Source organism: Sus scrofa, chromosome X, assembly GCF_000003025.6.
Source record: "Sus scrofa isolate TJ Tabasco breed Duroc chromosome X, Sscrofa11.1, whole genome shotgun sequence".
In the NCBI taxonomy this organism is placed as follows: Eukaryota; Metazoa; Chordata; class Mammalia; order Artiodactyla; family Suidae; genus Sus; species Sus scrofa.
In genome coordinates this window covers 123,957,334-123,983,015 of record NC_010461.5, presented here as the reverse complement: position 1 = coordinate 123,983,015, position 25,682 = coordinate 123,957,334, and the positions used below count along the sequence as shown (strand labels likewise).

General features: G+C 51.5%; 1 protein-coding gene across 9 annotated transcripts in view; it reads right to left on the bottom strand.

Annotated features, from left to right (window-relative positions):
- The window catches only part of ZNF185 (zinc finger protein 185 with LIM domain), a 45,122-nt gene that overhangs the window by 5,087 nt on the left and 14,353 nt on the right, over positions 1–25,682 (bottom strand). Inside the window, exons 9-22 of one of the 9 annotated variants that reach the window (XM_013986501.2) lie at positions 25,264–25,347; positions 25,012–25,053; positions 24,391–24,474; positions 23,874–23,963; positions 19,591–19,677; positions 17,987–18,091; positions 17,268–17,366; positions 15,024–15,119; positions 10,949–11,146; positions 4,570–4,767; positions 2,861–2,971; positions 2,421–2,501; positions 1,215–1,280; positions 537–639 (exon numbers count right to left, since the gene is read on the bottom strand). In XM_013986501.2, coding sequence (XP_013841955.1) covers positions 537–639; positions 1,215–1,280; positions 2,421–2,501; positions 2,861–2,971; positions 4,570–4,767; positions 10,949–11,146; positions 15,024–15,119; positions 17,268–17,366; positions 17,987–18,091; positions 19,591–19,677; positions 23,874–23,963; positions 24,391–24,474; positions 25,012–25,053; positions 25,264–25,347 — 1,444 coding nt within the window. The remainder of the gene's footprint in view (positions 1–536; positions 640–1,214; positions 1,281–2,420; positions 2,502–2,860; positions 2,972–4,569; positions 4,768–10,948; positions 11,147–15,023; positions 15,120–17,267; positions 17,367–17,986; positions 18,092–19,590; positions 19,678–23,873; positions 23,964–24,390; positions 24,475–25,011; positions 25,054–25,263; positions 25,348–25,682) is intronic. The other 8 variants (XM_013986494.1, XM_013986496.2, XM_013986500.2 and 5 more) reach the window with 8 other exon arrangements.

Below are 25,682 nucleotides of genomic sequence, written 5' to 3'. Positions count from 1 at the left end.
TAGTAAAAGGCGCCGCCATCCTTTGAGTTAATGGCTGAGGCCCCAGAACTTGGGATCTCCTTGGACTCCTCTCATTTTCTCACACCCCACGAACTGCCAGCCATCATCTTGACATCTCCCCTGCCAACTCCCTAATCAAGTGACTCTTTTCTCTACGTGGTTTCCTTTTCCCATCTTGCCCCCCCTACAGCACTTCCCTCACCTTGTCTCTCCCCTGTCCAAACCCTCGACAGATTCCAGTTGCATTTAGAGTGAAATCCAAAGTCTCTCTGCGTCTTCCAAAGTCTACATAAATCAGTTCTCACTCATCTTTGCAAGTTTATTTCCTACCACTCACCCCTCACTCATGCCATTTCAGCCACATGCTCCTTTGCACTTCTTTATCCTTTTCTGAGAATAATCTTTCCCTAGAAGATCACAGTTTGCATCTACGAACCCCAAACTCCCCCATCCAGCCCCCTCCCTCCCACCCCCCCCGGCAACCACAAGTCTGTTTTCCATGTCTGTGCCATAGCCTCCCTAGCTCTCTTCCTTACCTTAAAGCAGTAGTCATGGCAGCAGATGCCAAGATGTTCTAGGGTAATCTTTGGACAGTCTCGGATCTCCCGATGGCAGTAAGTACAGATCCCTGCACTTATTCTGAGAAATGAAAAACAAGCACCCACAGTCAGCCGGGCATTCAGAGTAGTGATACAATGCAGCTAGAACCTCTGGTACATGCTTTATGCCAGACTGGAGCTCAGCCCCCGGGAGACCCTCACGTTGTTTCCAAAACTAGTCACGTATCTTCACCCTAGTCTCTATCATAGGTGTGACTCTTGCTCCAGGCAGCTTGCCTCTCCCTGTACCCCTGCCTACCATATCTCCCTGTACCCCTGCCTACCATATCTCCCTGTACCCCTGCCTACCATATCCCCTCTAGAACAGGTACACCCATGCGTTTTCCTACAGGAGACATGACCTTGTATGCCCTTCTCCTCATGCCTGGGACCACTAACTCACTATGTCCACCCTTTGGTTTTACCCGGGTTCAAAGGCTCTAATTACCACAAGTGTGACACCACAAGAAGGGAAGCAGTGCCCTATGGTGTGATGTGACACATCACGACTAGAAATGGGTAAGTAGCAGTAAAGCACCAGACAAAAGCAAATGGACTTGGCATGTCAATCCAAGCTGTTTCTCCTCTGTAGACCTGTGAGCTCCCTGGACTTACTGCTCAGGGTATGGAGTACTGTCAAATGGGAGTTTCTCCGCCATGCTGCACGAGTCCTCAATGTTGCTGATGGTGCAGGGAGAGAGGAGAACAGAAGATGGGAGCCAGATCATTACCGCGGTCATGAGTGGAAAATGGTTCTCTAATTAACACAGTGATTACAAGCTGAGAGAAGACTCTGTATGACCAGCCAACATCTGTTGTGCGAAATGGCAAGGGAGGCTTTGCACCTGGTGCCAAGAAGGCATAATTCTCTCAGAGAAGACCCCTGTATTGGGGGTGAGGAAGATGACCAGAGGATGGTATACCAGGAAAACCCCCACTTTCACTGACCATGGGGAAAGGACCTGGGTTATAATGTGACAGTCACCTGGGGCCCACTCACAGAAGAAATCAGACACTAGGAATGGGAACAAAAAAGAAGCAAACTTTCCAACATAACCCCTGCACTTCAGTGACAGGGTGGGATTAAGGGTGAGGTTTTTTTTCCTTTTTGCATCTTCCTTTTCCAATAATGTGAGTTTTTATAATAAAAACTAATGATTAAAAAACTATTGCCAGAGAAGTGCAAGTAGCTACAAGCTCTGGGATTTTCTTTATTGAAGCTGCCTTTCTCACAGAAGCTTAGGTCATGGTCACCCCAGCTTCTGACTTCTCAGCATTAACCTTATCCTCCAACCCTCCTGGAAGGTAAAGCAAAAGGCGAAAACAGCAGGACTGGAAGAAGAAAAACCACAGGACAGATTGTCTTGCCCAGGAAACAGTATCTTGTCCAAAATGATCCAATAAATGGGGGCTGAGCTGGGCCTTGAACTTGACCTCTATCCTCATGTTCACCATTTCACCGCAGCAGTGAAAGCTGGTCTGGAATCTTCAGGGGCCCAATCCTAAAAGAAGGCCAGGATGCTCCTCTCTCTCTGTTACTAAAGTTCTCACTCTAGAAGTGGGGTGATGTCCTAAATAAAATTCCCAGAAGGACACTGCCTCAGTGTGTGATAGTTTTTAATGGAGGTGGTATGGACATACCCTTCAACATGGCATCAGGAAGCAAGCAGACAAAGAGATGCTAAGGGAAAAGTGGAAAAGTTTTGCTCTCAGGGTTTCACATAAAGGAAGCTTTACCATCTACTCAATAAATGATTATACAGAAACTACACAGGACCTGGCAGGAGAAGGCATGACATGGAAATATCTGGGACTTCTTACCTGCCATAAAATGAAGACAGTGGCTTCCCAGAAGATACTTCACCAGCATTCACATACTCTTTCACAAAGAGAATCCCTTTGCTGTAGAAAGAGCACAGCAGAACAAAAAGATTCTGGGGGACTGGGCCTGGCCTAAAGGAGGGGTCCAGGGCAGAGAGGAGCATTTTGTTTGAAGGAAGTGAAAGAGTTAGTGGGAAGGCCCGGAGCAAGAAAAGCAAGAAACAGGAGCTGCGAGGCTGCTGCACTCACTGTGGACTGAAATCAAAGCCCATGGCTACAGTCCACTGTGTGTGGATTTGAGGGCGCTAGAAAGAGGCTCCCTGCAGCCAGTGGTGCTGGGCTACCCTCCTACACGCAGGTCTCAACACATCCCCTTCCTGAGACTTCAGTCCAGTGCGAATCTCCATCATCAGGGTAGCCTCCAGCTTCTCTTTTCTTACCTGGCTGAGTTGGGCTCCAATTCACTTGGGGAGGCTGGGGTGTAAACATGAGGCTGCTCAGATGTGGCCGTAATGGTAACAGTGGCCATACAGCTCGAAGGGTTTGTCATCCTGAAAGAAGTACATGGATGGGCAAGTGTGTCAACACCTGCTGTTTTCCAGGGTCAAAGAGGGATTTCAAGGGCTAATCCCGAGACTGCCACTTCAAGGAGTTTTTAAAAATGCTAATTTATGTTGAAAAAATCCGTGAAAAGCACTGAGCTTTTGTTCTTTGAGGCTCCTGAGATCAATGGGTAGAGGAACTCATTTTACAGATGACAAAACCCAGGCTATGTGACACAAGTCACACCGTAAGTCAGGGGCAAGACCCCAACCTTCCAGCATGCCCAGAACTACTCCTGCAGCCAAGAGCCCGGGCCTGTGACTCAATTAGTTAGAGCAGAACTATGGGGCTACTGGAGACTCAACAGATACAGTCTTGCTTACTACCTCAATCAATGGGACAGCCCCTTCCTGGAATGAGCTGCCCACCCCATTCTCCAGCGGAAGAAACGAATTTAGGTATAACCAAGAAAGAAATTTAGATACACCTCATTCTGGAAGTTACTTGTCCTAAGTGGAGGCAAGAAACTGACAGGTATAAAGGTTTTTCTGAATCTCCACCCATTGGTGTAACACACCGCCCATCACTGACTCTTCTGCATTTGTGCCATTCACCTCCTATCATCCCTCTGTCCAGCAGCCTCAGCCCGGCTCTGTCCTGGGTTAGTTTTGGCTTCTCGTCAAAACACTGCCAATCAGATCATGTTCTGGAAGTGGCTACATCCACCTGGCTGAGGCTTGGGTATCACTCTTTGGCCAGAGAATCAAGTGCACCTGCCCAACTGCCCCGCCTCATCTTCGCAGTCTGTCACAAGTACGTGGCCTCTCTCGTACCCTTGGACATGTCACCACTCTCTCATGTGTGAAGCCCTTTCAGAGTAGCTGCCCTCTCACCCTAGGTTGGGTGAGATACCCTACCAATGTGCCCAGTCACCCTGGCCTATTCCTATATCACTCTAGGACACCGGAATGTGCCATGGAGACTGGAGGAGGTGTAGTGGCTGGGATGCGAGGCCCCACAGAAACCTGAAAGACAGATGGGGGCACCAGAAAGGGAGAAGAGAAGTGACTACTGAGCATCCCCTGATCCACACCCAGCACAGGAGCCAAGTGGACAGCAGAGCTGAGGGAACAAGGTAAAAATACATTCCAGGCGGGAGGTGAAATGTTGTGGATGATGGGGCTCCAGACATGCTGCTTCCTTGGCTCTTCCCATATTCTTTGCCCGGCCAGCTCCTCCTTGTGCTTTAGGTCTCAAGTGAACTGTTCCCTCCCCAGCAGAAGACCTTTCCACAACCATGTGAGCATATCAACAATGAAGAGGCAGCAGATATATCAGAATGATAGCAATACAAGGTATGAGCTGACCGTCTCAGTTCTAACTCATAGTTCTCTGGGCACCTTCTCTATGCCAGACTTGGTCTAACATATTTGATGCTGTGGCACCAAAGTGATGCTCAAAGACATCTACTTCTGGGGTACTCATTGCCGGTCAGCTTCAACTGGTCGCTAGTCAGTCACAACTACATAAGGTAACTGGCATGCTCAGTATGTTAAGATTTGTTCTGGGTTGCAACCCCTGAAAAAACGCCCAGCATAGCGCTTACCTGTTGGCCTGGCTGTCCACTTCCAGGAGCTGCTCAGGTTTTCTGGAGCTGCTCTGCTGCTCTGGGGTGCTGGGATCTGCAGGCTGCTGGGTGGGCACAGCTGGGTTTCCCTGGCCATCTCTTAGGGCTCCGGGCCTCCCTTGCCAGGCCTCCTCTCCCTCCTTGGTGACCACGTTCTTCTCACAACCAGCCAAGTCGCTGTGGAAGAACCAGCACCCTTATGGAGCGAGTGCCGTGGGACCAGCCCTGGCTCACCTACTGCAAACTGATACCTGCTTCCGAGGCCTTGGCAGGTTCCTCTCCCAGATGAGGTGGGAGGGGTTGCCAAAGAGGAGTCCACTACGGCCCCCACCTGTGGGACAGTTCCTCTCCTTGTCAGCAGTACCGACAAGAACACATAATGACTTCCAGGAGGTTTTAACACAATCTTCTCCTCGACTGAAACAGTGACATGTCCTTCCCCTGCGTCCTGCTGCCATATCTCCTTTCTTCTAACCTTCCAAGGCGCAGTTCATCTGTCCTCCCTAAAAAGTACCAAGCCACCCTGTCTGTTCCCCAGGCCACAGTGCTCAGAGGGGTCCTGCACGAAAGCCCAGCAGGAGCCCAGCTCTCTGGGAAAGGGTCTCTTACCCCAGCTTCCTTGGCGGACTGGGTGGGGACCGCCTGAAGCGGAGGAGAATGTTCGGCTTCCGACATTCTCAATCGGGCTGTTGACCCTACAAGGCGCGGGGGGGGAGGGGGGAAAGGCCTTGAAAACCCGGACTCCTGACCAAGCCAGGCTAGGGCTGCCCAACCCATTTGTGATCCTCGCGCGCCATCTGCTGGCCTGCACGGGCCAGGCCGAGAATAAGCTCTGCCTAAGCCTAATTTGCTCACAGCAGCCATTTTCTTTATTGACCGTCCCATTTCCCAGCGGTCATTGCGACCCGAGCTCGCCGCTGCGGGAAATGGCGGCCCGCGCAGCCGCACTCGTGTGGGACGCAAGCGCACGTGAGTCCTGGGCACCCACGCACAGGCGCAGAAGTATTGCTGTGGCTGCTTTGTTTATTGCAGTCTTTTTTATTGCGAAGTAGTTGACCTTACGAGGCATAGCACTTTCATTCTTTTTTGAAAACAGAAGAAAAGTCTAGGGTGAGGGTCCTTTGCAGTTCATAAAAAGCACTCAGGATGTACTTTTGACAACCTACCCGCCCCCCAGCCGCCATTCGCGCAGCTCAATCTCATGGCATAGCTACCGCTACACTTCCTATCACTAAGTCTTCCGAGGGAAATGGAGTAGCAGCGGAAGCCAGGGCTCATCACTTAAGGGACCCGTTTAAAGCAAAAAAAAAAAAAAAAAAAAAAAAAAAAAAAAAAAAGTCTTTTCAAACTTCAAACACCCCATCCCCCATCCTGAAGCTTCTCTTCCCCCTGCAACAGGCAAGCTCGGGCAACAAGCCAAGCTGTGTGCACTAGCTCTTCTCATTTCTTCATTCCTTTCTCCCTGTCAACTCTCCACGGAAGCTAATATATTGCTTAGCAATATCCCAAAATATCTGTGCTGAAGGACCTCTCTGTCCCTAGTGTCTAGGACCAATATCTGCCTCCAGGTAGATGAGCTTTGGAGACACCCCAATTGGCTGTTTGGTTTCTGCTTCGTGCCTCACCCAAAATTTAGTCTACAATCACCATAAGATTATATATCAGGGCAAAAAAAAAAATTGTACAGTAGAAAGCGTAGGCTTCATGTTGACCAGGTAACCGCAACTGGTCCCATCTGCCAGAAACACAATTCTGATAAAAATATAAAGTGTGGCAAAGAGGAGCACCAATTTTATATAAACCAATGAGTTTTGTATTTGTGTTTATACCTGACTCATGGCTGAAGATTTAGAATTAAACCCTAAGATCTCTGTTCAAGTCTGTCTCCATGTTTATGTACAGATGTATATTATGTATGTGTAAAATTTTTTACCTCAGGATAGGATTACCAACTTAACTTAAAAAATCCCTTATCCTCTACTTCAACGGACTTAGACATAAAATCACTTCTTATCTGGAGGACTGGTATACTTCCTAGCTCTTCTCCCTACCTGCACCCTGCCCACTTCCAGTCCATTCTTTTCATCACCATCACAGAGAGAACTCTAAAGTACAAATCTGACCATATCAATGCACTGCTTAAAACTTTTCCAATATTTCCCATTGTGGCTCAGTGGTAACAAACCAGACTAGTATCCATGAGGATGCAGGTTAAATCCCTAGCCTTTCTCAGTGAGTTAAGGATCCAGTATTGCTGTGAGCTTTGGTGTAGGTTGCAGATGCAGCTCAGCTCTGGCGAGGCTGTGGCTGTGGCAATGTCCACTGATGGATAAATGGATAAACACAATGTAGTATGTCCAGATTATGAAATATTATTCAATCTTAAAAAAGAATAAAATTCTGGTGCATGTTACAACATGGATGAACCATCAAGATATTATGCTAATCGAAAGATGCCAGTTACAAAAAGACAAATACTGCACGGTTCCACTTATATGAAGTTGTTGTTTCATGTGGACAGGGTTCGGCTTTCGCAAGGTAGAAACAGTTCTGGAGATTGGTTGCACAACACTGTGAACATACTTAATGCCACTAAAGTGCACACTTAAAAATGGTTAGGATGGTAATTTTTATGTTATACGTATTTTAAAATTTAAAAACAGGAGTTCCCATCGTGGCGCAGTGGTTAACGAATCCGACTGGGAACCATGAGGTTGCGGGTTCGGTCCCTGCCCTTGCTCAGTGGGTTAACGATCCGGCGTTGCCGCGAGCTGTGGTGTAGGTTGCAGACGCGGCTTGGATCCTGCGTTGCTGTGGCTCTGGTGTAGGCCTGTGGCTACAGCTCTGATCCCACCCCTAGCCTGGGAACCTCCATATGCCGCGGGAGTGGACCAAGAAATGGCAAAAATAAAATAAAATAAAATAAAATAAAAAAAATAAAATAAAAACAAATTTCCTTACCTCCTCTTTATCCTCAGGAGAAAGTCCAAGTCCTTATTATGGCATAAGGGTCTGACCCTGCCCATCTATGCTTGTGATAATGTAGTTTTTGTCCTTTATTACACTGATACAGTGTGTGGTGTGTTGGTGTCTCTGAGAGCACCCTCAGGTTCAGTGATTTGCTAGAACTCCCAGGACTCAGCACATAGTCCTCCTCTGGTTAAGATTTATTACCATAAAAGGATAGCAAGCAAAATCAGCAAAAGGAAAGTGCAGTGTTTTCATCCATAGCCCAAGGTTTTTATTAGAAGCTGGTCAGGTAAGTGCTTTCTGCCTAAAATGTACCCAAATTCCCAAATCCCAGAAGACAAGCAGAGATTCACCATAAAACACATCATTTGTACAAGTAATCTAGGCCATCAGCCTCGTCATGAATCATTTAGGGGGAGGTTCCTATCTCTGTAGAGAACTGTTCACTCTTTCAAGTTCCAAGAGACCAGCCAAGGGCCCAGCTTGCAAGCAGGCCTTAATAAGGAGAGCAGTCTCAGGCCTGCTAGGTTAACCCCTGTCTGGACACCATCTGCCCAACATCAACTCCTCCACCGCCTTCTGTCCATAAACTACAGCCACATCAAACCAAACAGTTCTCCTTACTGTCAACTCTCTAAGCACAGGAGATTCCCTTACTCCTGGACCCTTCTTTCATACCCTCAAAAACTTCAAGATGAACATCCACTGTCACCTCTCCTGTCGTGATTCCATGAGGCCTGCCAAGTCACATGCTTCTTCTAATATGCTGCCATCTCACTTTATCAGGGATAGAGGGTATGGACAAAGTCTTATTTGTCTGTATGCCCTACACTTAGCACATGGTTTGACACTAGCTAATCACTAAGTAAAATTTGGTGTAACTATGGAATGTGTGGCTCATTAATTCACAGAACAAATAAAGGCGCCCACATTACTCTGCTCATTCTTTCTTCTGCCATCTGACTTACATCCGCACTCAGCCTGCCTTCGTATCTCAGAGGTCAAAACTTCTCCTTCTGACCAAAGGCTATAGAATCTACCACCACCCAGCCTCCAGCATGACCTCAGTGACCCTTCACCCTCAGGTTTGCTCACTCCCTCTTTGAACAACAAACTCTCTACTGAACTGTTATTTCCTTCCCTGAGCACATAAGCACACACTGTAGGAAGTCCTTGTCATTGTCCTATGTTTATCTGCTCTCTTCTCCCACATCCATCACCTCCTTACATCCCACTCTGTCTTCAGTCTACCATAATCCAACCACACCCTTTCTGTTCCCCAAACCTTCCCTGTCCAGGCATCCATAAGCTCCATGTCACCAAATCTGGTGCACCTATTTCAGGGTCCAAAGCACACTGGAAAGTTAACTCAGCTTGGGTTGGTTTCTAGGTATCCAAAATTTTGCTTCTCAGTACACCTCCTCGACTCCTCTTCCTCGAAAAGACCTTTCAATGTTATTTTCCATCTGCCTTTGTTTCTCTCTTATTTTTACTTTTTTTACATACTTGCTTAGAATTTTAGGGGCCAATAGTCAACACCCCTTTCTTTCTTCTTGAAACAAAAGAAAAAAAAAGTCAGCTAATGAAGCAGGTGGCTTTACATGTAGAATCCAAAAGGAAGGCTCCCTTTGCATCCCTGAAACACAGGGACTTAGCCAAGGACATGGCTGGACAACTGGCCCTGGGAGCTTGTGGAGAGAAGAGGATTTGGGGCGGGAGGGGGAATATCCTGGGCTGTCCATCTAAAGCCATATGCCTCCAAAGACAGGTATAATTAGGGGCCAATCTGAGTCCATACAGTTCCTGTTCCCAAAGTGGCAACCAACCAAAGCCAAGGAAGAATGGGAACAACCTTGGCCTGCCTCATGTTGCATGTACCCCCCAGTCTGATCCTCCATGTGGCAGCTAAAGAGGGTCTTCCTACAAGTTATGTCTGGTCTTTAAGTCAGAACCTCCCACTGCTGCAACTCTGACGTTGAATTTCCTTTACAATGTATCTATCTGGCAAAGTCTTCCAGCTCCAACCTCATGTACTTGTAAATAAATCCTCTCCTGACACCCCCCCCCAAACCCCAAAGAAATGCAGTCATGTCCTCCTTTATCTATAGGTTGTACTTTTTATACCCTGTCTTGCCAGATAGAACACTGAATAGAATGCCCAGAAGTCCAAAGTTGTTGGGGTGGTTGGTTTGTTTGTTTTTGTTTTTTGCTTTTTAGGGCTGCACCCACAACATATGGAAGTTCCCAGGCTAGGGGTCAAATTGGAGCTGTAGCTGTTGGCCTACACCTCAGCCACTGCAACACTGGATCCTTAATCCACTGAGTGAGGCCAGGGATCAAACCTGCATCTTCCTGGGTACTAGTCAGGTTCATTACCTCTGAGCCATGAAGGGAACCCAAAGTTGTTCATTCAGTGTGTTTGGTCTGGGCTTCTACAAGGAGTGGAGACAAGGATGGACAAAGCAATCGATAAGGAAACCTATTACCTAACAGTTGAGCCTGGCCCTAAAAATAACCTCCTATTTAAGTACAGAACCTAAGAAGCCCAGTATCATGAGGATGGATGGACATTTTTTTTTTATCCCTGCAAGAGAAGCCACATGAGCCATCTCCCTTCTCCTGCACTGGTGAAAGCCTGTGCTCTGACCTACCAGGATTTATGTCTTGTGTGAGAAACTGTTTCCTCAGATCTTCAGAAGTGGTCATTGCTTTCATTTGCTCTTTTTTTTTTTCTTCCTTTTTGTCTTTTTAGGGTCGCACCCACAGCATATGGAGGTTTCTAGGCTAGGGGTCTAATTGGAGCTGTAGCTGCCAGCCTACACCACAATTCATAGCAATGCCGGATCCTTGACCCACCGAGTGAGGCCAGGGATCAAACCCACATCCTCGTGGTTCCTAGTTGGATTCATTTCTGCTGAGCCACGACAGGAACTCATTTGCTTTTTCTGAAATCTCAAAGAAATACACCTGTCTGCACGCCTGTGACCTGTGCAAGGCGTGAGTGTAGTGGCCACATGCTGTCAGGAGAGCCTTGACTTGAATACCTCACACTCAATACCACAAGGTTGCTTCCAGTGACAGTCACACTTGCCCTCTCACACCAACACATCACCAATCACAATCCGGCTGCCACCCTTACTGCCTCTGTCAGGGCACCTGTCTAATGCCTGCTCACCTGCTCTCTGTGCTTCACCTTGCTGCACTCTCCCATCACAGGCCCCACCTCAGCTCCTGGTGCCACAGGAAGCCCAGGGAGTCACCATCCTAACCCCACTCCTGCAGCAGGGGCCTGCGTGGATGTGGGGCAAAAGCGGGTCCCACCTTGGTCATGGCCCCTGACAAAACTCTGGTTCAGGTAGGCAGGAGCCCAGTCCAGCATAGCGCTTACCTGTTGGCCTGGCTGTCCACTTCCAGGAGCTGCTCAGGTTTTCTGGAGCTGCTCTGCTGCTCTGGGGTGCTGGGATCTGCAGGCTGCTGGGTGGGCACAGCTGGGTCTCCCTGGCCATCTCTTAGGGCTCCGGGCCTCCCTTGCCAGGCCTCCTCTCCCTCCTTGGTGACCACGTTCTTCTCACAACCAGCCAAGTCGCTGTGGAAGAACCAGCACCCTTATGGAGCGAGTGCCGTGGGACCAGCCCTGGCTCACCTACTGCAAACTGATACCTGCTTCCGAGGCCTTGGCAGGTTCCTCTCCCAGATGAGGTGGGAGGGGTTGCCAAAGAGGAGTCCACTACGGCCCCCACCTGTGTGACAGATGAACTTTAAGCAAGAGTGCAAGTGGCTGTTCTGGACAATCACACTTTCTACATGGAAGAGGATAGCACCTTCCACTCTTGATTACAGTTCATCTGTTCCAGAGTTCCCGCTGTGGCTCAGCGGGATTGGCAGCATCTCTGCAGGACACAGATTTGATCTTTGGCCCAGCACAGTGAGTTAATGGATCTGTCACTGTTGCAGCTTCAGTATAGGTCGCAACTGTGGCTTGGATCTGATCCCTAGGGCCTCGGAACTCCATACTCCCAGGGGGTGGGGGTGGGGGTGGGGGTGGGGTGGGGGTGGGTGGGAGGTAGGGTACCAAAGGAAAAAAAAGTTCACTTGTTGTAATGCAGAGGGCACATAAACCTGAAAAGCCCAAACTTCCACAGCAAGAAAGTGGCAAACAGCATATGCTATAAATGTAAAGTTATTAAATGAGGCCAATAAGGCCGGTAAAGGGGAGCAGAAGCCACCTTTCCAAGTGCCCTTAAATGTTTTCGGTGGAAAGAGGGACTCCTCTGGGGCTGCTTTAAGCTTTTATACAAGGAGAGTTCAACATGTACATAGTACTTTGTGCCAGACAATGTCCTAAGAGCTTTACACACACAAACCCATTTCACCCTCACAACTCTGCATCCAGGAACTATCATCGTCACTACTGTACAGGTAAGGAAACAGAAGCACACAGGAGTTCTCTTGCAGTGCTGCAGGGTTGTCACAGCTGTGGCTTGAGTCACTGCTGTGACGCAGGTTCGTATCCCTCGCCTGAGAACTTCCACATGCCGTGGGCGAGGCCAAAGAAATAAAAGATTAAAAAGATACCCAAGACTGCAAAGCAAGTCAGTTACGGAGGCGGGATTTGAGCCCCAGCAAGGGGTCCATGCTCCCTGTGCTATGGGGCCTCCTTCTGCACCTGTGACTACAGAGGAGGAGGGCCGAGCTCCCCAACTTTGCAGCAGGTCCACGGCTCCGCGGGTCTCCCCGCTCCCACGGAGCGCCAGCGCCCGCGGGCAGAGACCCCCAACAGCGGGCTCGCTGCCACACGGCCTCTGGCCACGGGACCCCCCCCCCCACCGCCGCCCCGGCTCTTCTCCTCGCGGGCACCCATTCTCCTCTCCGCCCGGAGGTCGGCGCGTGCTCGGGGGCCTGCGTCAGCCCCAAGGCCGCTGGGGGGGGGGGGAGGGAAGGGACGCGGGCGCCCAGGGCGGCCCGAGGTGGCCGGCAGGCCCAAGCGTGGTCTTGGCGCGCCCTCTGGCGGCCGGCGCGAGCAACGGCCGGGGAGGAGCGCCTCCGAGCCCCGTCGCGCCCGGGGGAGCCATTTCGCGGGGTGGACGGGCGCGGCTCCCGACAGGCACCGCGACGCACGCGGGCGGCTGCAGGAAATGGCGGCGCGCGCAGGCGCCCACGGGCCGGATGCTACCGCGCACCACCCCGGCGCACTCCCGCGCAGGTGCGCACGGGCCGGCCTCGCGCCGGGACCGTGAGCGAGTCCGGAATTCGCGCCCGGGTGCGCGCGTTCTGCGCGGCTGCCGACTGCGTCCCTTCTTTCTTCCCAATGCACAACTTTCTGGCTTCCCATAGAGATTGTGAAGCTCTAGGACAAGGTTTGTCAAGCTCGCTATTATCGACATTTTGGTCTTGATAACTGTCATGGGATCTGTCCCACGCCTTGTAAGAAGTTGGGCAGCACCCCTGGTCTCTACCCGCCATTTGCTGGTAGCACCCTCTTCCCAGTTACGGCAATCAGCATTGTCTCCAGATACTGCCCAAGTGACTTTTAGAACAGTCCTTCTCAATCTAGACTGAACATGAAAATAAACTGGGAGCTTTTTAAAAGACATTGATAGTGTAGGCCTACTGCAGAACAATTTAATGCAGATTCTCTGAGTAGGGCTCAGTACAATTTCCTAGAAAACACTTATAAGGTGATTCTCAAGTGCAGCTAGAATTGTGAAACACTATAATCAATGGTTGGTTTTGATTTTGATTTTGCAGACTTAATCAGACGAAAGTAGTTCCAAGCCTGGACTCTATTCCTGTCTCTGATCCTCAAAGGAGCCCTCTGTTTCCTCCATTGACAAATTGCGGAAGAAGCCAGAACCTTCCTCAGGTTTGAGGAATATTACATGAGATATAGTACAGATGGCATGTAGTACATATTAACCATCTGACAGTTACTGATTCTGGGTCTTAAGGATAGGCCCCAAAGATAGATTTCATGAACTAGTTTTTAGAGTTTCTCCTGAGATTTTTCTTAGAGTTTTTTGTGTTGGGATTCAGCTCTGCCTTTTGTAAGCCCCTGACAAGTCACTTAACCTTTTTATGCTTCAGTTTCCCCATCTTATCTGTTTCACAGGGTTGCTGGGAAGATTGTTAGGCACATGACAGGATGCACTACAGGTGGTTAGTTATTGTCTTCACTCTGTTAATTGTCAGTGCAATTCGAGACCAAAAAAATGTCATATAATAGGACCTCATACTTTAGACATCCATTGCCCACCCCAGCTCATAGCAAAAATTCACTCAACTTTTAAACGCCCAAATCAGACCATGTTCCTCTCTGGCTTAAAACTTGAAATAAGATCCAGTCTCCTTACTATGGCTTACCAAAGCCCTGTTCCATCTATGGTCCCCCTTGCCACCTGGTAGGCTCCAGCCACTCTATGTTTTGGAACCTGCTAAGCATGTTCCCACAGCAGGGTTTTTAACTATCCCTATCTGCAGCTCTCCTGCGTGGCCCCTCTCCACTCATCTAAGTAGTAGCCCTCCTCACTGCCATCACTATCTTAGCACCCTGGCTATTTCTTTCAGAGCACTGTTCTTCTCAGGAGTTATAGCGGCCTGGGTTCTTCTGGGCCTTTGTCCTTCACTATAATTAGGCACAACCCTCACAGGATTATGGAGAGACTGTGTGAGACACTGAGTAGAGGGCTGTGCACACAGTAGGTGTCCCAAAGTGAAGTAGCTGTTGTGATTATTAACCATATTTGGCACTAAAGGTCAATCAGCCCCTGCTTACCTTGACAAGACTCCTCTTCCACCATTGCCCCATGAAGGTCCTCAGCACTGGCCACACTCAGCTACATACAGTGCCCAGAAAACAAGAGGCTGTTTGGACTCCTTTGTATATCCTGTTCACTTTGCTTGGAGGGCTCCTATGTACCTTGCATGATTCAGCTCAAAAGCCACCTCTCCCATGAGGCTGTGCTGGACCCTCCTTCCCCGCTCCAGCATGATGTGTTGTTCCAGTCTGGGCCAGGTTTTGCCCCCCATCAGCCATGTCTGATTGCTCTGTGCTCCAGCCTACAGCACAGGGTGGGTGTTCTCCGAGTAGTTGCTGACTGCCTGTTTATGGAGGACTTCCTAGCTGGGGGCAGCAGCACTGTTGGCTGATGTCTTACCCCTTTGGGTCTGTCTCTTCCTATCTGCTAGGACAGTAGAGGCCAAAGTGGTACCTGAGCTGAGGGGGGAAGCACACAGGCCCGCTGAGGTCTTTTCCCAAGCTGCCACCTCAGCTTGGGTTCCCCGTAGGTAGGTGCTGAGTTGGCTGGTCCCCTGACTTATTACCAGTACCCTCTCCCCCACTGCCCCTGCTGGGTGGATTCACCTCCAGGTCAGGGCCCCTCCCAGCCTTCCTGTTCTGCGGCAATTACCTGAGGTGAACATGGCTTGGAGCTGAGAAAAGCAAGGGGCAGTTTCCCCACTCTTACCTGGCAGCCAGTGGTCCAGGTGTGTGAGGCTGCGAATTGGCAGCGTGCACGTCCTGATCACGCAGGAGAGAGGGAAAGCCAGCAGCTGAGCACAGCCTATGGAAGGAGGCCAAGCCTGGTCTTGGTTCCGGATTTTGTGTTTTTATGTTTACTCCCCCCGAGAGGGTGGCTCCTGTCCCTGACAGATGATAGGCACTGAGGAGTTGCTGAAAATGATGCTCGGGGCACAATACTCACTCACAGTCTACAGCTGACTGACCATAGTGCAGTGTGGCCTGGTGTTTAAGTGCACACTCCCTGGGGGTGCAGTGCTCTGATTCAAATCATGGCTTTGCTAACCTCCTGGCTGTGTGACCCTGGGCACATCACCTGACCACTTTGGGCCTCAGTTTGCTCATCATTGAAATGGGTTGAACTGCGTCTGCCTCATACGTTTTCTGAGAAGAGTAAATGACTTAATAGATGCCAAGTACTTAGAACAATGCCTGGGCCCCAACACGTGCTAAAGTGTGCCTGTTATTATTACTGAGCCCTGCGGCTGTTTGTAGAATCCACTCGAATAGAATGCTCACAAAGAGTTCCTGGGTTTTCTTCCGAAATCCATTTATGCCAGTTGTACTTGCAACCATAATCACTAAATTCAATTATTAAGAAAACTCATGAAAATGAGTGGAAAAAAAAAAAAAAGGAGAGTGGGTTTTCCTTCATGAGAAACGACCTTTTCTTTGGAAAGACAATAAAGGCCAGTCTCTTAAAAATCATTGTCAGGAGTTCCCATTGTGGCTCAGCAGAAACAAATCTGACTATCATCCATGAGGACACAGGTTCGATCCCTGGCTTCACTCAGTGGGTTAAGGATCCATTGTTGCCGTGAGCTGTGCTGTGGGTTGCAGACATGGCTCAGATCTGGTGTTGCTGTGACTGTGGTATAGGCCGGTGTCTACAGCTCTAATTTGATCCCTAGCCTGGGAACCTCCACATGCTGTGGGTGGTGCAGCCCCCCCCCAAAAAAAAACATTGTCAAAATAAATAAATAAGGCAGCATAAAAGACTGCATTAAAAGTCATAAAAAGCTAGAAGTTTCTTCAGATAATTTTGCAAATGAATATGAGCCATGGCTTCATTTTAAGGGAACTGAAAGCTGAAAGCAAAGACTTCAAGTGCCAAACCCAGTAACATGGAGAATGGGGTCGACCTGCAGGACCATGCTTGCCCGCACACAGTGATGCAGGCTGCAGGTGTCAAGCTCCTGCAGTCCTCCCCACTGGCGGCAGCAGATCAGAGAAGCAAGGCCTTGGCCCTGTGCCCTTTCCTTGCACCTACCAAGGCACAGTGGGCAGAGGCTAGGACCTGCCGTGCTCTTCCCATGTTGGCTTGTGCTCCTGATTTGGGACTCAGGGCTCAGGGGCCAGGTATCAGTTTCAGATCAGTAAACTTGGTGGGGGCAAGGGGTCCTGGTGGGTGTGGGGAAGTAGGGGCAGCTGAGAGGGCCAGTGGGAAAGCAGGGCAGGGGTGCCGGCTGGCAACATGCCTTGGTGGCTCTCTGCGGATCCCGGCCTTGCCATCCTCTCTGGCCATCTGCTCTGAACCATAAGGCCTCTAGCACAGCTTGGAGCTGAACTATCTGTGCCAACATCTGCACACCTTACCTTTGTGCCCATTTGGGGCACAATTTCAAACCAAAAGGGACAAATGGCACCTTTCCACCCCTGAGAAAATGGACCCTGACTTCACCCAGGTCCAAGAAGTCAGCTGGACATGCCTGGCTTCTACTTTGCCTCACTGGAGCCACAGCTATTCTGCTCCCTAAACCTGACAGCAGAGCTGGCTAGAGGAGGAAGGTGAGGGGGGCAAGGCGGCTTTGGGGCTTCTGAAAGGGAAGGGAGAAAGCAGGGATGAAGGACTTCCTTCTGGCTTGCCCCCAGAGCTCAGTCAAGAGTCAGGAAAACACTGACTCATCCATCATTCACTCATTCCCCATAGGTTTGTACTACCTGCCCATGGCCGCCCCCATGTCTGCTTGGGAGGAGCTTGAGAGCCAGTGGCAGAGGACAGGGGAAGGAACAAGATTCAAGCCTAGTAAATTCCCAGAAGTGGAGTGTCCAGAGAGAAAGGATTCCCTTGGGGCAGCAGTGCTGGGGATGGGATGAGTAGTGGACCGAACTATGGGAAATGATCAGCTTTGGCAACTTGACCCTGGAGAATCAGCAACTTGGGGCCATTGGCTTCCTCTGGATAGCTCACCCTCCTCTCCCAGAGCTGATGTCTACTCCAGCCAATCCTTCAGGTGGGGAGCCCATGGCTCTGGATCCCATGTTGCCTTCACTTGACTGTGCACTTGATCTGTTACGGGGAGAGAAGCATTTGCTGACTCTGATTCAGTTTTGATTTCATCTAACTCAAATGTCCCAAGAGCAGATATGTGACTGCAAGCTGTCATCCTGCACTGCTTTTCTTCCCAACTTGATGGGCTGGGAGCAAGTGTGGAGCCAAAACAGAGCAAGGTGGCAACTCAGGAGGAGGCCGGCCCAATGGCAGCCCAATGGCCAACAGAACAAGGGGCCAAGCATCTGGTGCCACTTTGTCTACAGGTCATCCCCAAAGTGCCTGAGTGCCTGTTAGATGCTCTGCTAGGGCCTGTGCATTCTTTGTTCACTGACTTCCCCAAACTGCCATCTTGGTGGCCTTGCTTGCTTTGGCCACCTGCAGGGCTGCTTTCAATGGAGTAAAAGCACAGTGAGGTTGGGCCAAGGGCTGGGCCTAGAGTTTTGTCCTCCTTTGCAACCAGCTCCCTGAGGGATCTTGGCAGGAGCCTGCTCCTCTCCAGGCCTCATGCATTCCTTCATTCAGTCTTTCAACAGATATTCACTGAGGACCTGCACTGGTCCAGATACCGCTCCCAGCTCCATCCACTGACCTTGGATAGGGGGCCACAGGGGCTCCATGTTCCTGCACTGAGTTACCTTTCAGAGTCTGGATCATGGCCCTCGAAGGCCCCTTCACCAGTCACGTCTCTCTTAGGCTCTCTGGGGTTGGTGGCCTCCTTCTCTTTGGGACCTGGGGAAAGCCTATGGTGAAAAGAAACGTAAGTTAACTCCCCGCCATCAGCTACCCACACTTAGCGGAAGGGCTGGGATTTGAACCCAAGCAGTCTGACTTCAGAGTTCTGGACTGTAATTATCCATGGTGTAAGACTGACCCTAATGTCCTGATTCGACCTCTCTCTGTCCTCTCTAAGGTCATCAGGGAGGCTCACACTGTCAACCCCAACAGCAACACTCCACGGAGCCACACCCACCCCCTCTTCCCCATTTGTCCAGCATGACTCTGTCTCACTGCTACCCTCCTTGTCTGCAAACACACTCATCATATATTCATTTGTAAACTACTAAGTATTCATAGCACCCTTCCGTGCCCCCTCCCACTGGTTCCCCAAAACACACAGGGTGGAAGTCAAGCAGCTTGGGTGGAAGTCATGGATCTGCCTGCTCTTGGCTGTGTGACTGGAGCAAGTTACTTAACCATTCAGGGTCTCAGTTTCCTTATCTGTAAAATGGGCATAGTGATTGCATCTACATCTTGCATGGTAACATGTGCTAGGCTGTTTAGGGCAGGGCAGGGCTTAGTGAATTCTAGCTTTCCCTCTTTCTCCCTTTTCCCTAACTGGAGTTTCCTGTTGGAAAGTGGGGGAGGGGTGCTCCAAGGGATCTTGATGGCCTTATGAGTGTGGGAGCAGGGGACACAGCTCAGATCTTCCTCAGAAAGAGACTGGCTTCCTCCTGCATCTCCCAGGGTCACTTTGCCTGTTGCTCAGGGACTGGTCACCTTAGGGAAACCAATGAAGCAGCTTCCAGTGTTGCCTTATTAAAGACACAGTCACACTGTTGGTTCTCAATCATTCCAGCAAGAAATGCTTCTGCAGTCCTGTTCTGGGCTGTGCAGGAGCTCAGAATTCTTGGGACGGGGCCATTCCAAGGGGACAAGTGTGACTCTGTGTGGAAGTCTCTCTGGTGGAGGTACAAACACAGCTCACAGCCACCCGAATCTTGCCTGCATGTTACCTGTCCCTCTGCTCCCAACCTCAGTGCAGGGGCTTGGCCTGCCATGCTCCGTGTTGGTTCTGTCCCCTCCCCTCCGTGCCCCCTACCCCATCCCTTGAGCTGTTGAGGCTGATCCAATGGCCCCTCACTGTACCTCATGGCCCCTGTCACACACAACTGCCTCACTGGCATCAGGAGGCTCCGCCATCACTTCCAGGGGCTCTGGCATACGGCACGGTCAGCATCCCAGGCCTGGCCTCACTTGTGCCTGCGTCTGCTTTCCCCACCATGCAGACCATCAGCAGCTCCAGCCAGGAGGCTGTCCCCACTGGGTCCCCAAGGCTGGGTCATGGACCAAGTGCTCGATCCCCAGGAGATGTGCAGGGAAATGAGATGGGCCCAGAAAACCCAGGCTGCTCATGTCTCCCACCAACCAGTCCCAGACCTCATCAATTGCACCCTGGCGCTGCTGCCCTTATTTCCAGAATGGTGCATAAGGAGCCCAGAGAACACCAGGGCCCCTGTACCTCTCTCCTTCCAGGTCTGGGGCCACCAGATGGAGTCCTGCCCCCGGTGTCATGATCTGCAGGTGGACAATCTCCTCAGCTCTCGCACTGTGGCCAAAGGAGAGAGCCTGAGAGTCACTGGTAGGAAAGGTCTCCCCTTCCCTACCTATGCTGGGGGTCCAAGGGTGTCTCCTCTTTGGACTTGGCCTTTCTTGGTGCTACAGCTGAGCTTGGGCCACTGACCTTCAGGTCCCAGAGGAAGGGGATGGAAGGATCCCTTCACCAGTCTCCCATCCTCAATCCCAGCCTCCTTCCCATTCGAATGGGACCACCCAGCCCCGAAGATGATGCTGACAACCTGCCCAGGTGAGCCCTGCCTGTGGCCCCACCAGAGCATCCAAGATGGCTATGGTGAGGGCAGGGGAATTTCAGGTTCACGGGCTGATGGGAACAGATGATGAACTACAGTGAGATCCAGTGGGAGGGTATTGCTGGAGACTTGGGGGATGAAGGCAAGAAACCAGGTTCCCCATGAGCTGCAGCCCAGGGAGAGTCAGACAGTCTCAGCACTCAGGAGCCTGTTCCGTGGGTAACTGCACACATCCCTCCAGGTCCAGTGTATTTTTTGCCGCCCCCTCCCCCCACAGAGCCTGACACCCAGCAGGCTTGGGCCATGGTTGGCCAGAGCTGGGAGAGAAGGTAGAACTCCCTTCACTCCAAACCGTGCTCACCCAGGTCCACATTAGGGCCACTCACTGTTTCCTTTGCCCCAGTGAAGCTCCCAGCCCAGCAGTTATTCAGGTGCCTTTGTGGCTGGATCTATGCCTGACCCTACAGCTTCGTAAACTCAGTGTCTGTGCCACGCTGCCCTCATCCTGCGCCAGTCCAGCTGGAGGGGATGGGAAGGAGATGGAGCATCTGAGCCATCTGGGCTCACTCGAAGTTGACCCTGGCATCTTGCTCCAATCTAGAGCAGGAGCCCAGGGAGGGCAGGTCAGTCCCCTCTGGCACAGTGGAGATGACCAGGGGAAATGGAAGGGCTGCCAGGAACAAGGAATCTCCCACATGAAAGCCCAGGGGCACCTGAGCACTTGGGTAGCTCTGATCTCTGCCCTGTGATAACGACAAGGACCGAGTGAAACCTCTGGCTGCAGTTGCTACTCTGCCCCATCTGAAGTGTGTGGTTTTGAAATCTGTGAGTTTGTTTCTGTTTTTAGAATAAGTTCTTTCGTATCCTTTTAAATTAGATTCTACATATGTGTGATATCATATGATACTGGTCTTGTTATTCCCATGCCAGCTAAAAAATCACTGGGGGAGAAAAGAGGTGGGGGCATGGGAATAACACATACACAGTGACCTACAATAGTCTGTAATAACCTATATGGGAAAAAAGGAGGGATATGTTTCTATGTCGGACTGATTCTCTTTGCTGGACCCCTGAAGCTAATACAACATCGTACGTCAACTCTACCACATAAAAGTTAAATTAAAAAATAATAAAGCACATGGTGCCACACTTTCTCACTGGCATCTCTGTTATGTCATAGAGGAAACAGGGACAAAGAGCCAACCCATTTGCACCTCTCCCTTGACGCCTTCCCCTTGAGCGATTCCTTCTTTTTCTTTTTTCTTTTTTTTTCCTAGGGCCACACCTGTGGCATAGGGAGGCTCCCAACCTTGGGGTCGAATTGGAGCTGCAGCTGCCAGCCGCAGCCACAGCCGCAGCAACGCCAGATCCTTAACCCACTGAGCCACAACGGGAACACCAGACCCATTCCATCTTAAAGGCCCAGCTCAAATGGTACCTCTCCCAGGGGTCCTGTTATGGGATGCATTGTGCCTGTCCCCACGGTATTGCTGAAGTCATAACCCCTGGTATCTGTGAATGTGACCTTACTTGGAAATAGTTAGTTAAGGTTGTACTGAGTAGCATGAGTCCTAATCCAAAAAAGGGACATTTGAACACGTGACGACAGAAGCAGAGGTTGGAGTGATACATCTAGAAGCTAAGAAATACCACTGATTGGCTGCAATACGAGAAACTAAGAGAAAGGCCTGGAACAGACTGTCCCTGCTGACACCTTCCTTGACTTAGGACTTTTGGCCTCTGGAAAGGGTACATGGCTGCCGTTTAATCCATCCAGTTTCTGGTACCTTGTAACAGTCAGCGCCAGCAAATTCACACAAATCCCAGCCGCTCCTCCTCTGCAGCCCCCACAAGCCCCACCACCTTCCCAGCCCTGCAACCACAGTTCAGTCTGAACCACAAGTCCAGTCTCAACTTCTCAGCTAGCTTGAGAGCTGCTGGAGGCCAGTAGTGCTCACCCAGGGCGGGCTCAGCTGCCGGTGAGTGGGAACATGAGCAACAGGGCCCTGTGCCTAAGGGACACATCCAGCTAAAGGAGGCAGAGAGGGAGGGAGGGAGGGAGCTGAGAGAATCCCCTCCGGCAGCCACAGCGGCATTCCCTGGCAGGGCCAGCAGGGGGAGACATTGGTCTCTTCATTAGAAGGCAGGCTCTGCAAATCAGGAGGTACCAGCCCCCTGCACTACACAAAGGACTTAGCAGGCACTATCCCATTCAGTGTTTGGGATAGCTTCTGGAGGTAGGCATCACTGCTCCCCATTTTACATGTGAGGAAGCTGAAGCACAGAGAAGTAAAGTGACTTGCTGAAGGTCACACAGCCAGCACAGCGCAAAGGCAGGGTTTTGCCTTGTGCCAGATGCTGCACTCTCACTCACTGCTCCCCAGCTACTCTGCCAGGCAGAGAGCCAAGGAAGCTTGGCCAGTGCCATTTCGGGGGCAGCAGGTACACCTGGGGCTCTCCCACAAGCCAGGTTCCCTGAGAAGGTATCAAAGGGAACTCAGCTTTGGGCTCGGCAGGAGTTGTCCCCTCCCAAGAAGAGGGGAAACATGAAACGAAACAAGGAACCGGGCCCCGTGCTGCACGGAGGGACAGCACTGGGGGAGATGGGGAATGGGGTGGGTGGTCTTGGCGCTGAGGGGTCGGGAGTCCAGAGCAAGGCTGGAGTCCAGTGGAAAGAAAGACCCCGCCCTTGGGCATCCCTGTGGGTGGCACTCTTTCTATTCCTCATCTGAGCCAGGGGAGGTGAGGCAGGGGTGCACTCGGGGTGGGGGTGGAGGCTTCCTCAGGAGGGCCAGGTCTGGGGATAAGGCTGAGAAATACTCCTTTCCTACTCTGCCATAAACCAGCTTTCTCAGAGGTGCTGCAGGACCCAGGGTTTGGTTGAGTCCCTGTTCCCCAGGGAAACGGGCTCCTTCAAGGATACAGCAAAGCCTGGACTTCTCAGGTAAGCAGGCAAACCGGAGCTGGGCATGGAGGGCTGATGGTGGATACCTGCCCTGTGCCCAGAACCAGCAGCTCACCAGGAAGCTACCCCGTAGGTGGCAAACACTTGGCTACTGCAGACATGAGGGAAGAAGCACACTTAGGCTGAGGGGCAATAACACGGAATGTGAGCTTATTTGGAATAAGGTCATTGCAGATGTAATTCATTAAGATGAGGTCGTGCTGGAGTAGGGTGGGCCCTAAATCAACAGGACTAATGTCCTTACGAGATGAGGAAGAGCCCATGAAGAGACACAGGGAGAAGGCAGCCATCTACCTGCCGTGGAGAGAAATCTTAAAAGAAACCAAACCTGCTGACACTTAAGCTTGAACGTCCAGCCTCCAGAACTGGGAGACAGGACATTTGGTTATTTGAGGCCCCCAGTTTGTGGTACTTTGTTACTGCAGCTCTGGCTGAAGTGACCCATCAGTCACCAAGTCCCATCAATGCTGCCTTATTCAAAAGTGCTTACGGACCAAAGTCCAGAGAGGGGGGAAGTGAAGCAGAAGGGAGGGCATTGCATCCCGGGCAGAGATGCCCGCCTGCCTCCACCAGTCTGTGCTGTGGCAGGTGCTCCTGTGTCCCTCCTGCCACAGAAGAGGTGGCCCTGGGGACCAAGGTCACATACAAATGGTTGAGGGGCCTGACCGGGGGAGAAGAGTATGGACTGAGTGGCATGACAAGAGCTGGAACCGCCCCAGAGGCAGTGGCGCTCTCGGCAGGACCTAGTGTGATTCAGCTCAAAGTACAAGGAGGTATTGACTGCCTTTCTTCTGGAGACAAGAGAGCACCATTATCTGTCTGGACACTCTGGGGCTCAGAAATCAGGGCAAATCAGGGCCCCGCCTGGAGTGAGATCACCAGCACTCCGCCTGCTCCTGCCCTGTCACCTCACTACCAGACCGTCCCACCTGACAGGCTCACAGGCCAGAGCCAGCTCCTGGCACCCACCTGGGCTCCCGAGTCCCGGCGGGGCTAGGCTGACTCGGTGTGCACTCCATCCAAATAGCCGGAGACACGGTGGCTCGGCTGCCATCCACACTGGCAGAGAAGGAGGTGGAGGACAGTGTTGGCAGGTTGAACTCAATCAACTTACGGGACAGCCTTGAACAAGCCTGAGAAGAGCAGGGCTAGTGCCCTGGCCGCAGACTCTCTCACATCCCATAGTTGGTACTTTTCTCAGGATGTTGTGGCTGCCCCTGGGCTCAGTGGTACAAGGGTTAAGTTGACACAGATAAACCCCAGACAGACAAGAGTGAAGCACTCTCTTCCAGGAGGCCAAGCTGCTTTGCCCCTTTCAATCCTAGGACATCCAGCCAGACAAGGCTTTACTGATTTCTGTGCTCCAACCTGTCACTGGGCACACGGGGACACTGGCCGGAGGGGAGGTGACCCGGCAGAGGTTCCACAGTGATGGAGCAGCAGGCAGGCAGTCACCAGGCCTGGGCGGAGATGAGCAATTGATTACCTGCTGGAGCCGGGAGGGGGTCTTGCCAGAGCAGGTGGGTCCTGGCTTTTCTCGGAAGGCCCATCCTCATCCAGCACCTCGACCCTTTGGGCAAGAAGAGAAATAGATGTCCCACTTGTCCTCATGGCACTTCTGCTTGCTGCCCCCGAGGGATGTGCGTGCTTTCAGTTTATGGCCTGACAGCTCTAGCTTAGGCTAAGGACAGCACACTGTCTGCCTGGAACTCGGGCGTGTGATCTTATTTGGAAATAGGGTCTTTGCAATCAACTTGTCATCGAGTTGAGATGAGGTCATGCTGGAATAAGGTGAATCCTAAATGCAATGAGTGAACAGACACGCAGAGAAAAAGTCATGTGACCATGGAGGCAGAGGGATGCGTCCGCAAGTCAAGCTGGGAGAGAAGCCTGGGATGGTTTCCCCCCAGAGCTTCCAGAAGGGACCAAGCCTGCCTACACCTTGATCTCGGGCTTTTATCGACCTCCAGAGCCAACAGAATTGGTTTCCAGGGCCGTATGTGTCACCACAGCCACCCAGGAGCTTCCCTGGCTTCCAAGCAGAAGCCGGCAGCCCCTCACGAGTCCCTCTGCTCAGGGCCACCTTCCCTCCTTTGCCGACACTTACCTCTTTGCCATGAACGGGGCCAGTGTCTCCTGGGTGGGGCTGCTGGAAGGAGGGAGAAAGCTGACGCGCTGGGCAGAACCCATGGACAAGTGACATCACTCTCCGAAGGTCCGGCTAGGAGGGCCCTGTCCACCCACCTCTCAGAGGAAGGCCTCAGCCCGAGGGGAAAGGAACTGGCCCAGAGCACGGAGCTGGGGGGTGGCTGAGCAGCCACAGACCAGGCCCTGCCGTGTCTCCTGCTGTGCAACTCACCCGGTGCTCTTCTTGGCTGCCGACAGAACGTACGAGTGCTCCCGCGAAGCTGTCTTCCTCAGCACGCTGCTTGCAGCCTCTGACCTGCGGTGGCCCACGGAGGGGGAGGCAGGGAGAGCTTTGGGGACTTCCCCGACACCCCACACCAGGACCCCTGTCACCATGGACTCGGCCCTTTCCATTGCCTGTCTGCTGGACCTAAGTCACAGAGGGGCCGGCAGACATTGGGAGATGCCTCAGTTTGGGACAAGGGGCCTGGGCACCTGTGCAGCCTGGTCTGACCCCCAGGCACATGCATAAGGCTTCTCCCCGGGCCCCCGGAACTGCCTCTTGGGGTCCAACTTGCTCAGCAGCCTTTGCAACAAAGCGAGAGAACTTCCTCATCGCCTAGATTCTGCCCCCAGGGAAGATTCATGAGG